At 34.4% G+C, this 13,988-nt stretch overlaps 1 protein-coding gene across 1 annotated transcript; it reads right to left on the bottom strand.

Moving 5' to 3' along the window:
- Positions 1–1,947: 1,947 nt before the first annotated feature.
- LOC137807061 (wall-associated receptor kinase carboxy-terminal protein) lies at positions 1,948–3,517 on the bottom strand. The gene is made up of 2 exons (XM_068607503.2): positions 2,524–3,517; positions 1,948–2,309 (listed from the first exon to the last, which is right to left on the bottom strand). The coding sequence occupies exons 1-2, from the start codon at positions 3,305–3,307 to the stop codon at positions 2,203–2,205; spliced, it is 891 nt and encodes a 296-aa protein (XP_068463604.2). The 5' UTR covers positions 3,308–3,517; the 3' UTR covers positions 1,948–2,202.
- Positions 3,518–13,988: the final 10,471 nt, after the last annotated feature.

The raw sequence follows: 13,988 nt of genomic DNA, 5'->3' as shown, positions 1-13,988 counted from the left end.
CTTTTTGGTAAAAACACCATATTCAATGCTTTTAATCTTCAATTTGAATAGCCTAGGTCACTCATTTCTAGAACTACAATGATACCTCATTTCAAACCCACATTTCACTCATTTTTTACAATTGTATACAAAATACAAAATTTCACAACACTTTTGACAATAAAAGAATTCCTTCTAATTCACCAACATTTAACATATTGTTAATCCCTTGTATTTCACCAACATTTAACATATCACTCTTTTGAAGTCAATAACATAAAACACATTAAAAAAATTCTACAAAAACCATTATTGATCTTTATCTTTCACAATAGAGTTATTACCAAAAATCACAATATAATAAAAAAATCATTTCAATATAAAAAAAAATTATTTTTAATGATGTGATCACTATTATCCGTGTCTAGATACAATACCTTTGCCTCGTTATCTTTTTTGCATTTTCAACAATCATCAACAAGCTTTCAACTAATAACCATCTTTTCATACATATATTTGGTTATAATCTCTACACTTTTGTTTATGTTTCTATTTTCTATCAAGATGACTTACATTTAATATCAATAAAAGTTTTCTTTTATTTTTGTTTGTTAAAATTTAATTTGTTATATTTTTAAACATGATAAAAACCAGAATTTAGAAATGAAGAAAGTAAAAAATTACAAGGCCTACCTGATTTCAAAAAATAATTTTAAATTGAGTAACTTTTTTATGTTAAAATATAGTACATTGGTTTAAAAAATAATTTCATAAGTTTTAAGAGTGAGATTTAACATTTTGTATATCCCGAACTGAAGTATCAACAATGTTTAAATTCAAAACTTTATTTGAAAATATTAACTTCAAATTGATTTAAATAATTGCATTAATAATATAAATGTTTATATTGTGATCCAGTTAAAAAAATTATCTTAGGATAAAATTATCCACATAAATTTTTAAGTTTTAAGGATCAATTAAAATAAAATTAAGATTCTAGGTATTTGTTTAAAACAAGTATACTTTAACTATAAATTAGAATAAAATTAAAATTTAGATTGTCTGTTTATAAATGAAATAAAATTGGAATTGAAATTCATGACAATTATTTGTAAAAGAAAAAAAATTTACAGTCAGATATTCTTTAAACTTATTTTAACATGTAAGTTATATATTGTTTGTTATTACATCATATTACCTATATAATTTGTGTTAGGGATGATAAAAATGAAAATATTAAACGGATTAGTCCTTCACAATTTGTTAGTCTGAATTAAAAAACAAATATGATATTATTATTAGCACATTTATATTAAAAATATAGATTTATAATTTATTTTAATATATATATATAATGAAAAATACGAATGCTAAAGCGTTAATATGTAAAAGTAATAATATTTTTAATTCATATATCTAAAAATATTAATTAAATCGATTAAAGACTTAGAAAATATTTGCCTAAATATTAATTATCTAACAATAATAACATATATTAAAATTAGAAACAATTTATTTAAGAAAACTGTCAAGTTGATCTTGTGGTTCACCCTTCAAGCAAGGAACTAAGATTCACAACTGAACAATCCACTTTGTCCCATTTCCTGCTAAATTAAATCATCTTCTCATTCCAAAAGTGTGATAAATTAAAGAGAGTCGAATTTTATACCATCAAATTATAATCAATTTTATTATTTTTTTTACTAAATGTTTTGATTAAATATTATATTATTAAAAGGAGTTGTAAGAAAATACTTTTCTCCATTTATTAACAAAACTTAAACTTTGACAATTAAACAAGTTCTATAAAATTCTAGATGTGATAGTTTAAAAAATATATATAATAAAAAATAAATTTTTAATTAAATAATATGAAAAAATATTAAAATAAAAATATTGAGAGTTGTATGTTATATGAAAAAAAAGGATTGTTAAGTATTCGTTATGCCTACTCTGAACAACAAAGAATGAAGACAAGGCAATGCATCTCTTCGGTTTTGGTAAGCCATTTTGCAGGAATTGAGAATAACCACAGTTTCCCAATGTGAAATCTAAAAAAGAAGAATATCGACAATCACAAATTACACAAATCCCCTCTAGCAAAAGTGATGACGAGTCATCCAAGCCACAACAATGGTGATAGTTTTTCTGTCTTTATTGTTGTGTACGGTGGCTTTGAATACCCGTCGTCAAAAAGAGTGGAAAACAATTAAAATTAAAGTCTCAGAGGAGCCTCACCCACGTCTGAAAATAAGCCATAACAAGCAAAACTAGTAGGTACTGTCTCCAAACAACATTGCTCTGTCCTTTCGATATCATGCTTCCAGGGGCTAAGACCCAAAACAAAAACAAAATATATGTCAACAATTAACTAAAAACTAAAATCACATTAATGTGTTTTAAAAAAATATTTTCTATTAATCATATTTGAAACCGAAAAAATTAAGTAAAAGTATGAAACTCATCAGAAATTTGAAAGAAAACTCGTTATTACCCAATGTGAAACCAAAAAAGACAGTGAAGAAACACCATATAGTTGCTTACCGCATTGCCTTGTTGCATTAGCAAAACTGGAGCAAAGACATAGCAAACCTTCTGTATCAGTATCAAAGCCACATGTCCCACCAGATTTTTTGCAACTTTCACATCCAGTATCAGGCACACTGAAAGAAAGCTTGATCCCGTAAACCCAGTCCAAAGGGCCAACACCGTTCAAATTTTCCGTGTTAATCACACTTGTATAGTGCGTGCAGTCCAATATGTTCATGCTCATGAACTTCACAGTGCCGTAAGTGGTGAAGCAGCAGGGTGGAGAGCTGTTGGTCAACAGATGGAAGACCCTGAAGGCATTGCAGGCCCCATAAAGCTCGTCACACGTGTGGCCCGCGAAGTTGAAGCAGAGATACTTGTAATGGTTCAGAACAGGAGAGTCTATGGAGCAGTTTAGCAGCACGAAAACTGTGTCCTGTGAGGGAGGGATTATAGCGGATTGAATATCGGTCATTTGGAAGTCGTGGTGAGGTTGGAGAATGGAGCAAGTGGACATTGCAGGGTCGTAGACTACCATGGAGTTTTTTTCGTAGTCAATGGATTGGACTTTGTAAGAGCCTGAAGGGGTTTGAAAGAACAAGTCGGTGCTGCAGTTTAGCATGTGTCTGAACTGGGGTGCACCACACCCATCTTCTAGGCCAAAGGGGTAGTTTATGGGTATGCTGCCACATGAGGTTTTGCAAGGGGAGAGTGTGAGAGTGGGAATGGCTTGGAGCTGTAATAATAATGTTAGTAGAAGCAGTTTGAAGAGGGTGAATGGTTTTGGTGAAATCTTCATGCTAGAAATTAGAAGCTAGCAAGGTAACAGTGAGATGAAATCAATGGTAGAAGTGTTTGTATTGGATTGGAGAAAGGGGAAAGGAGAAAGGGTAGTGAGTTTTGAATGCTGTTTTCTTACAGAGAAAAAAGTGTAGAAATGACCGTAATTTACTCGCGTAAGTTTGAATGGCTTTTTGAACGTTGGACACAGGCTGGTTATGGGATCCACACGTTGAAAAAATGAGCAAAAGTGAAGCAGTTTTGCGAGGTTATTTGTGAACAGTCTTCTGGCTCCATCGGAATGCGTGGTTGTTCAATTATTATACTACGCGTCTGCACTGCAAAAGCTTGTGCCACCAATATAAAAAACCTAAATGAAAAATAAATATGAGATGTGTAAGAGTGTCAAAAATAATCTTTTTGTTTCCGAAAGAGAAATGATAAGCAATGTGAAATGAGTACTGAAAGTGGCAGCAACAGGGCTACCACAGTGGACATCGATCATTGTGCTGCTGTGCTCGTTTGGCTTTTCTGATCCGGTTTCAGTTAAACACAAGAGAAAAGGTTAAAGTTGGCTCAAATGATGTTTTATGTTAACGAAAAAGTGACTTTATTTGACAATGTTACCTATGGAGTGTTTGTACTAGGCTGTGTATCTTCAAGGGTACTTCTATTATAACCGTTAGTTTCAATTATGTCCGAGTTCGGGATCCAAAAATAATTTATTGAGATCCCATTTCTCCTTTGCTCTAAATTATACCTTTGAATTACTTATATCATAGGGGTATTTTTATAAAATAATAAACATAACGTGAAAAGGTGAATGTAATTTAGAGGATTGAGTTTTAAATTATCACCTTTTACAAATCCTTTTGATAGATGGGGTTAGATTTCACACCGGTGAATTCGGGTGTCTAAGACTTTTGTGGGTTTTTTTTAAGTGTAATTTGATTTTTAATTTTCGTAGATGTGCAAATTATTTTTTATTCTGGATTTGGGTATAAAGAGTATGAATTAATTATGAAAAAAATCGCAAAAGATTTTTATAAATTTCAAAAAATCGTATATGGAAAATGTGAGTTCTGTGTGCATATTGTTTTTCAGTTCAGTTATTTTTTTTAAGAAAACTTGTTATTTTTTTAAAATAATGAAATAATTTATCAAAAAATAATTGTGTTATTTTGATTTAAAAAATTATGAAAATTAATAAGTATGGTAAAACTCCAAATCTGATATGCTAAAAATAAATTTTGAAGCTTATCAAGTTCAATTTCATCCATTACAAAAATATATTACAAACTTTGACTTTAAATATATACTTTAACAACTTTTTGGATTTATGTTTAGAGATTTACGCTTTACCGGGCTACAATTAAATGTGCTTTTAAGATTTAAATTTGTTCGATTTCAGGATTTACTATTCACCGTTATCAATTTTAGGATTTTGATTAAAGTTTTTGGTTAAGGTTTTCGATTAAGATTTAGTGACTAAGATTTAGGGTTCTACCACTATTATTAATTTTCATATTTTTTTCAATCAAAATAACACAACTAAATCTTTCTTAAATTGTTTCATAATTAAAAAATAACAAGGTTTCTTTCACACACAAAAAATCATTTAACTGAATTTGTACACGGTAGATACGAGTTCAATACAATATGATATAAGTGAAGTTGTACATGGTAAATACAAGTTCAGTTATACAACATCTTTACGAAAATCATTTCTCACATACGATTTTTCTACAAATAATTTATGTACGTAATTTATACAAAACTCGTATTTACCAATGTATTGTTTGGTCGTGATCAGGTCCTTACCCAATCACTTAAACTATATCTCTTCGACCCTTTAAGCTTGGACCCAACAGACATGGTTCGACCTAATGAGGGCAGCCCAATGACCCTAAAGAGGTCGGTTTTGATAGATAACGAATACATTAACGTTACATGCTAAAGTAACAAGAAACATAAAACAACTTAAATATTTAAATACAACTGAATCAATTAATTAGATTCTTTCTTGGCACGAGCTTAGCAAAAACACACAACAGAAACAGTACTTTACACATGAACACCCCTAAAATAAAGGAGAATATATTGACAATTTATGATGTTGTTACTAACTCCTGAAAAAGGATCTACAAGTGTTATAAAAGGGTCGTAAGACCCCGAACAAAGGTAAGCATTATTTCATGCAATACACATTATACTAATATTTGTAATGCTCTCACTAATTTGATCGTCGGAGTTCTGTCAACAGGTGGAACTCCTCTCATTGTAATCTTCAAGAATCTTAAAGCTGCAATCTTGAAAGGTTGACCAGAAAACCACCTTCAGGACCCGACCCAAATTTATTGGCGAGAACATTTGGCGTCCATCGTGGGGCAAATAAAATTGATCGTGCTAACTATCTGAAACACTTATACACAAACCTCAATAGTCAAAGGATATGAGGAACACAAGGCAAGGAACACAAATGCCTAACAGAGATGAAGTCCCCGCCCTACAACAAATCACGGAGACGATGAAGACTCTTCAACAAGCTAACGAGGAATGTCGTTGGGAATAAGAGTGTCTACGAGAAGAAGCCTGAATCGAACAAGAGCATCTATGGGAAGAAGCCTGAGACGAACAAGAGCGCCTACGGGTGGAGACCCGAGTCAATAAGAGTGTCTCATGGTACAGGTAGACACTCCTGAAAAAGGATCTACGAGTGTTATGAAAGGGTCGTAAGACCCCGAACAAATGTAAGCATTATTCCATGCAATACACACTACACTCATATTTGTAATGCTCTCACTGACTTGATCGGTGGAGTCTTGTCAACAGGTGGAACTCCTCTCATTGTAATCTTCAAGAATCTTAAAGCTGTAATCTTGAAAGGTTGACCGGAAAACCACCTTCAGGATACAACCCAGATTTTTTGCCAAGAACATTTGGCGTCCACCATGGGGCAGATAAAATTGATCATGCTAACTACCTGAAACACTTATACACAAACCTCAATAGTCATATGGTATGACGAACACAAGGTGAGGAACATAGATGCCTGACAGAGATGAAGTCCCCGCCCTACAACAAATCATGGAGACGATGAAGACTCTTCAACAAGCTAACGAGGAATGTTGCTGGGAATAGGAGTGTCTACGGGAAGAAGCCTGAACCGAACAAGAGCATCTATGGGAAGAAGCTCGAGAGGAACAAGAGCGCCTACGGGAAGAGACCCGAGTCAATCAAGAGTGTTTCATGGTAGAGGTAGACACTCCTGAAAAAGGATCTACGAGTGTTATGAAAGGGTCGTAAGACCCCGAACAAATGTAAGCATTATTCCATGAAATACACACTACACTCATATTTGTAATGCTCTCACTGATTTGATCATCGGAGTCTTGTCAACAGGTGGGACTCCTCTCATTATAATCTTCAAGAATCTTAAAGCTGCAATCTTGAAAGGTTGACCGGAAAACCACCTTCAGGATACGACCCAGATTTTTTGCCAAAAACATTTGGCGTCCACCATGGGGCAAATAAAATTGATCATGCTAACTACTTGAAACACTTATACACAAACCTCAATAGTCATACGGTATACAGAGATGAAGTCCCCGCCCTACAACAAATCATGGAGACGATGAAGACTCTTTAACAAGCTAACGAGGAATGTCGTTGGGAGTAGGAGTGTCTACGAGAAGAAGCCCGAACTGAACAAGAGAATCTATGGGAAGAAGCCCGAGACGAATAAGAGCGCCTACGGGAAGAGACCCGAGTCACCAAGAGTGACCACCCGAGAGCTACATAAGGAAAACAATTTCAAAGCCATGCAGATAACCTCGGGGGACACTTGGATGACGCCATACGCTCGATACCTGGCGGACAGACTACTCTCCTCCAAGCCCATGGAGGACAAAATTGTCAAGAAGAACGCAAGTCAACATACTTGTTGGACGACCACCTCCTTCGATACAGATATATTCACCCTCTCCTCACTTGCATAAGCGGGGACCAATGTGTGGGAATAATGTCCGAGCTCCGCGAAGGGATCTACGACATTCGCATTGACGGTCAAGCATCTATCCCTAAAGATCATCTGAGCGGGATATTATTGGCTGACATTGAAGGAAAATTGTATACGATACACCAAGAAATGCGAGCAATGCCAGAAACATGCAGGCTGGAGCCATGCACCTCCAGAGGAACTGCATTCTATTTCTAGTCTATGGTCTAATGAAAATCATCCGGCCACGAAACTTTCGACTAAGAAGATAAACGAAATCAAGACTTACTGAAGAGATTGTAAAGTCTTTTTCTTTTTCTTAGCATTATAAAAAATGTATAGAGTAGTTAGGAAGTTTAATGTAAATAGAAAAGAAAGTAGAAGATAGACTCAATTCCTCATATAACACTATTTACACTTTTATTTCCCTATCTAGCGCCATTTTGCTTTTGTTTCCCTATCTAGCACCATTTAAAAAGTAAATAAATAAATAAATTAAAAAAATGTTAATTTTAATTTTGAATGCATTAAAAAATATTTTTAATGTTTAAAATATTTAGAAATATAATTAATAAAGAAATAAGTTTTTACAAAATAAAAATAAAAAGTAATAAATGAAAAAAAATAGTTTATTTTTTTTTAAGAATGAAGAAAATAAAAAATTAAACTTTACAACAACATAAAAGTTGAATCTATAAACAAAAATTATTATTTATTTTTATTATTATTGATGATGTAATCATGTTAATTTAAAGTAAAAAATACGTGATATAATTATATAAAAAAAAGCCAATTAATATTAATTAGTAGTGGACATAGATAATATTGAAATGTTTACCCTAAATGCAAAATCTTAAAAAAAAAAACTAATGCAAATGCTACAGTTAATGCTTAAAAATGAGAAGAAGAAAATGAAAAAAATAAATAAATATAGAAAATAAAAACAACAACAATAAAAATAAAAACAAAACACAGAAATAAAAAAAAATGGCAGAAAAAAAAATAATAACTAAAAACATAAAAGATATAAAATAAAGGCAAAACAAAATAAGATAAAGATAAAATATATAAAATAATAAAATCAAAACCAGATAAAGATAATAGATATAAGACGATACTAAATAAGTATATATTGAACATAAAAAGGAAAATAAATGAGAGATAATCATTTATTTAATATTTTATTGAATGATACATTAAATAGTTTGTGCGAAATGAAACATATTTAATGACGAAAAGTGGACGATCCAGTAATGTTGGGAAGAGTTCTTTTTGTGTGTCCTGGTGTTTAACCATATGAACATTTTTTTTTTCCGATCATGTTGTTATCTTATGTCCCATATCAGTCTTTATTCAACTTGACTTAGACCTCTCTTTTGAGATTTTTTTTTTTATGGGCATAATATTTGACCACTGTATGTAGGTCAACACTCCCCAATATTATCTCTCTGTTCACTACTAATTAGAGTTGAACTTTTTTGATTTTTTTTTTCAATTTTCTTCATAAATTAGAGTTCTTGAGTGTTTTTGTTTTCATTTTTTAGTTCGTAAATTGCTGTTGGATCATTACCAATTTTCTTTGAAGTTAGGTTTAGAAAGCAAATCTAGTGGTGTGAGTAGTAATCCATATATGTTTTTCAAATTTAAAAAAACTCTGATGCATTTTCAGTCACTTTCATTTTCGTGTTGAGATTTTGGCGCGCTGTTTTCTGTTACGATTTTCTTGATTCAGAACAAATTTTGTTTGTGTGATTCCAAGTTCTTGAATCGGTGCGAATTGAAATAGAGAATTGTTGAACGGTGCACTTCCTATTTCGTGAGTTTCCAGTGACCTAAAGTAGTGAACGGAGTTTGCGTTTTTTCCGGCGACCTAAATCGGTGAAACAGTCAGTTTCTGCGTTCTTCATCTTGTTCTTATTTTTTTTGGAGCGATTTTGGAAATCTATGATTGGAATCGGTTTTGTATTGGGTTGTTAAAGCATTGAAGCAAGTAGTTGGTGCGAGTGCGAAACGGAGAAATTTCAGTGATGAAAAATAATAGGCTTGCGGTCTGTTCATCTTGAAACGGTGAAAGCATAATTGATTGGAGAAACGATACGATTAACTTCAGCGTCGGAGAATTAGATTCGTGATTTGTTCTTTGATTTAGCACATTCTCTGAATTGGTTGAGTTTTTCTGATTTTCTTTTGGAGATTCTAGAAATAACATATATATGTGTGGTAGCTAATTTATCATCATCTTGAATCTGTGATTTGAAGCTAATTGGTGCGAAACAATTTTTGTTTGAAGCTGACAGTGTTAAGTCTTAGGCTTTGTTTGGATGAGGGAGTGGAAATGAGGGAGTGGATTTGAGATGATTTGAAGGGAAAGTGTAAAGAAAGTTGGGTGTTTGGATTTTAAGGTAAATAGAGTGGAAAGTGTGAGGAAAGTTTATGAAAGTTTGTGAGTGATGTGATGAGTGTGATTGAAATTATATTTTTTTTAGTTGATAAGAATGTAAGTTTACAAATTTATTTTTATATTTAAAAATTATTAAAAATTAATTGGATTGATTTATTTATAAATTAAATAAATTTATTATTTTAACTTTATTTTTTATAATTAATATAATTATTATATAATTTTTTATTTAAAAAAATATATATTTATTATTATTATTTATATTTATTCTTATAAATAATTAATTATGTTATTTTATAAAAAATATTTTTTTACAGTTTTAATTATATTTTTATATTTAAATTATAATCTTATTTTAAATAAAAATAATAATAATTTTAGTTTAAAATAAAAAAAAAATTAACCTAAACTATAAAGCAACTTTCGTTGCAATTCTCTCCTTCCACGCGAAGAAAGTTTTAATAGGAAATCTCTTTTCGTTTTTCGTGTTTTATATTATTTAATTTTTCGTTTTTCGTTTAAATCAGCTCTTTTTTTTTTCGAAAAACAAACGGAGCCTTAGTAATTGATTAGTGGTGAAGTATAAAGCAGTTTGTGTATTGGAATTTTGAATGGATTGAATTGCAACTAAGGTGTTTGTGAAATAGCTTCAATGAAAAATTGGTGATCAATTGAATTTACGTTTTAGAAATTGGAAGCAAATTTTGAGGCGCTGCTGTTTGAACTGGTGGAAGTTGATTTTTTGAACTGCTCGAATTTGGCCATTATTATGTGCATTTTTCTGGTGTAGCTGTGCAGATTTTGGTGTTACACTGCAGTTTCCAATTTCAATTTGGAGCTATCTGGAATTGGCATTAAAATTAAAACACAACTACTGTAAATGTGCAGTGTTGAATGTGATTGAGGTGAAAATTTTGCGAAACATTGAGACACGCAAGCATATTGGTCCAGCAACCAAGAACGTGAACCAGAAAATTATATGCAGTAGGAGTTCACTGTTTTGATCAATTTTGGTTCAGATTTTTTTTTATTTTCGAAAAAAAATTGAGCAGTGAAGCTTTTGCTTAAAAAGGGTTAGTGCTGAATTAAAATTTGTGTTGGTGCAGTTTTCAATTTGAATTCGGAGTTGTCACGTTGCAGGGCCAATTTGATGAAAACGTGACTTGGCTTGAATATGTATTTGATTGTGGGACCCATCCCGTGATTGAATAATTGGTATCATTGGATGAAATTGTGGCACGTAACAATATGAATTGGTGAGCAATGTTCCTGATTTATTTTAAATTTTTAAAGCATATTTTGGTGGGTTGCAATTGAAAATTGTGGTGCGGGGTCCACCGAGCACGTAAAATTGGGCCAAAACTGTTTTGAACTCTACTTGGGCTGCTCATTTCTAATTGAAGAATTTTAGGTGCAGTAATTTTTGTGCCTTGAGAAATTGAACACAGCAGTAACGGTGCTTGTTTGATTCTATATTCTTAGTCTTTATTTTTGTTTTTTATAATCCAATCTAGAACCATTCCTAGAAATTCATTTGAGTCCCTACTAGAAATTAATTTAAGTGCCTACTTTCTTGATAACTTTTAATTTCTTATTTGTTTTGAATTTTTGGACAATCCATGAGTTTTTCTCATCTCTAATCTTTTGAGTTTAACTTTTTTAATTTTGAGTTTTTCTTGATTTTGAGTATTATTGATCTCTTGAGATGGAAAATGTTGATTAACATTGTTAGGTAGCATATTGGAGAAGAAAAAGTCAAGTTAAGGATGACTACTCTCGAGAGAATCAACAAGTAAAAGTTCAAAAGTAAGAGCTAAACACTAAGAGAAATTTTTAAATTTTGCTTTTTATATTAGATCTCTTGTATTTCTTTCATACTAAATACTAATAGTGAAATTAATAATGTGTGTAGACGGTGACGGTGTCTTAAAGGTCCACAGGTGTCAATGAGTCTCATCTAGGGTTCGTCTTGTTTTTAATTTCATCTTAATACGCTTTGTACTGATACAGTCCGTACGACTGACAGCACGCCTCGAACCCCGTCACTGAGCCGACTGAGGCCATACTACCTATATCCATAAGGTCGACTGACATCATGAGTCCACCTACGCTCAAGCAAGATCAACGAAGCTAACTCATCATTAGGAGCTAGGTAATACAACCTTAGTCACGGTCCAACTCCCTAATCCAGCCCAATAAGGAAAACCCACTAAGGTAATATAAATAGGCATAAAATCCAAGAACTAGGTGCATCATTATCTACAGTGCTCTAGCTACTGAGTGTCAAACCCCTTTGTTGACCTAAGTGTTTGCCTTCTACAGGTACCCTCCATTCGGTGCTCACGAGACGATCAAGAACCGAGGCTAGGAAGGAAAGGAGAGGAACGAGCAAGGAAGGAGGTTGAAGAGTAGCACGATCGACCCAAAGGAAAGAAGAAGACAAGTCCTCTCAATAGTTCTCTATGCCCCATCTTCGAACGAGAACAATTGGCGCCCACCATGGGGTCGAGAGAAACTGTAAAGAAACTCTGGTGGATGGTATCAATGCGTAGTATGGCAAGCGAGAGGATGATTGAAGCCGACCAAACGATGTTGCTACTGTCTCTACAAAGAGAGATAGCCGAGATGAAAAAGCGAAGCGATGAAGCGAACAAGAGGAATGGGTTGGAGATTTAAGCTCTCCACAAGGAAAACGGGGATATGAAGAAGAAGCTGAGGGAGGCTAGGTCGTCCATCGTGTCGACCAACCTTGTCGGCAAGTCATACACCTCCCCTCCCAGAGCAAATGATGAAACCAAAGATAACGCTCCCACTCAGGAGATAAACAGCGAGTCTTGTCGTTGCCCTAAGCAGTCGGTCCGCACGACTGGTATTATGGATTCAATGCCCCGACCTCCTTTCACCAACGCTATTATCGAAGTTCTAATACCGGATGGTGGGAGGGCTTAAATAGGGATCGCTACGACGGCACGACAGATCCGGATGAGCACATGGACGCGTACACAACGCACATGAGCTTGTACACCGCTGATGATGCAGTCATCTGCTGAGTGTTCCCCACATCTCTGAAGGGAAGAGCTCTCAGCTGGTTCACCAAACTCCCTCCCAACTCCACCGAAAGTTGTGCGACGTTGATGTCCAAATTCGAAATGCAGTTAGCCACAAGCCGTTTGCACCATATGACCTTTATTGCCTGGTTGGCATCCGTAAGGAGAAATGATAGTCTCTGAGAACCTTCGTCGACAGGTTCAACAAAGTGGTGATAAGCATTTGGAACCTCGGTCCGGATGTAGCCATGCACCACATGCTGACGACCTTGCGTCAGGGCCGTTTGCCGATAGCCTTTGCATGCAGCCAACCGCCAACTTGGACGAGCTCTGGAAAAGAGTCGCCAAGTACATGCAGTTAGAAAAGTTGAGGGAGTTTCGCAATCAGGCCCGGGCAAAAGCTGTTGGCGAGAAAGGGATGTAAGAGAAAGAGCGTTAGGGAAGGTCGACCAAACGAGGTGACAGGCGCAGAGACAACCGAGGCTGAGGGCCGAACGAGGAAGAATCCTGGACGAGACTCTCAATGTTGAGTTCATCCCTCCACTCGGGAAGGCATCCAACCCAAATAATGTCGATCGAAGGAAATGGTGTCGGTATCACTGAAACAGTGGACATTCTACTGGGGAATGTCAAGCTTTCAAAGACAAGATTGAGGAGCTCATTCAAGTCGGAAATTTGCAAAGATTCATCCAAGGCGGTTGAGGCACGAGACGTTCCCCCTAGATGGATAAGCCCGTGAAGCGTAGAAACCACTGTCCTTCTAGAGCAAGAGACGATTATCGACTCAAGCATCAGAAAAGGAGGGAGGACCCTCCAAAAAGAGAAGACCCACCAAAGGAGAACAGAAGAGGAGACCGAGAGGTTATCAACACCATCGCCGGTAGGTTTACCCGTGGAGGAAGCTCCAACAACGCAAGGAAGAAGCACCTCAGAACAACACATCAGGTGAACACTGTATCATGTTGACCGAGGATGCCACCAATCGCCTCGGGACAAGGGCAGACGAAATTCCTCCTAATAAGCACAACACCAGAAAAACAATCGATTGTTTTGCAGAAACAATCGGTTGTTTATACCAATTCACAAATATAAAACTGAAATTAAAGAGTTAAAGGATAGAGAGAATGCACACAGAGGTTTATACTGGTTCACTCTAAACCCAAAGCTACATCCAGTCTTCCCAAAAACCACTGGGGAATCTACTAAGCAATCAACCCTAGATTACTTACAACACAACCAAAGAAATGACCTTGAT

The sequence above is a fragment of the Phaseolus vulgaris genome, chromosome 3 (genome assembly GCF_051622355.1).
Source record: "Phaseolus vulgaris cultivar YP4 chromosome 3, ASM5162235v1, whole genome shotgun sequence".
NCBI classification, from domain to species: Eukaryota; Viridiplantae; Streptophyta; class Magnoliopsida; order Fabales; family Fabaceae; genus Phaseolus; species Phaseolus vulgaris.
This window is presented reverse-complemented; position numbering and strand designations above follow the sequence as displayed.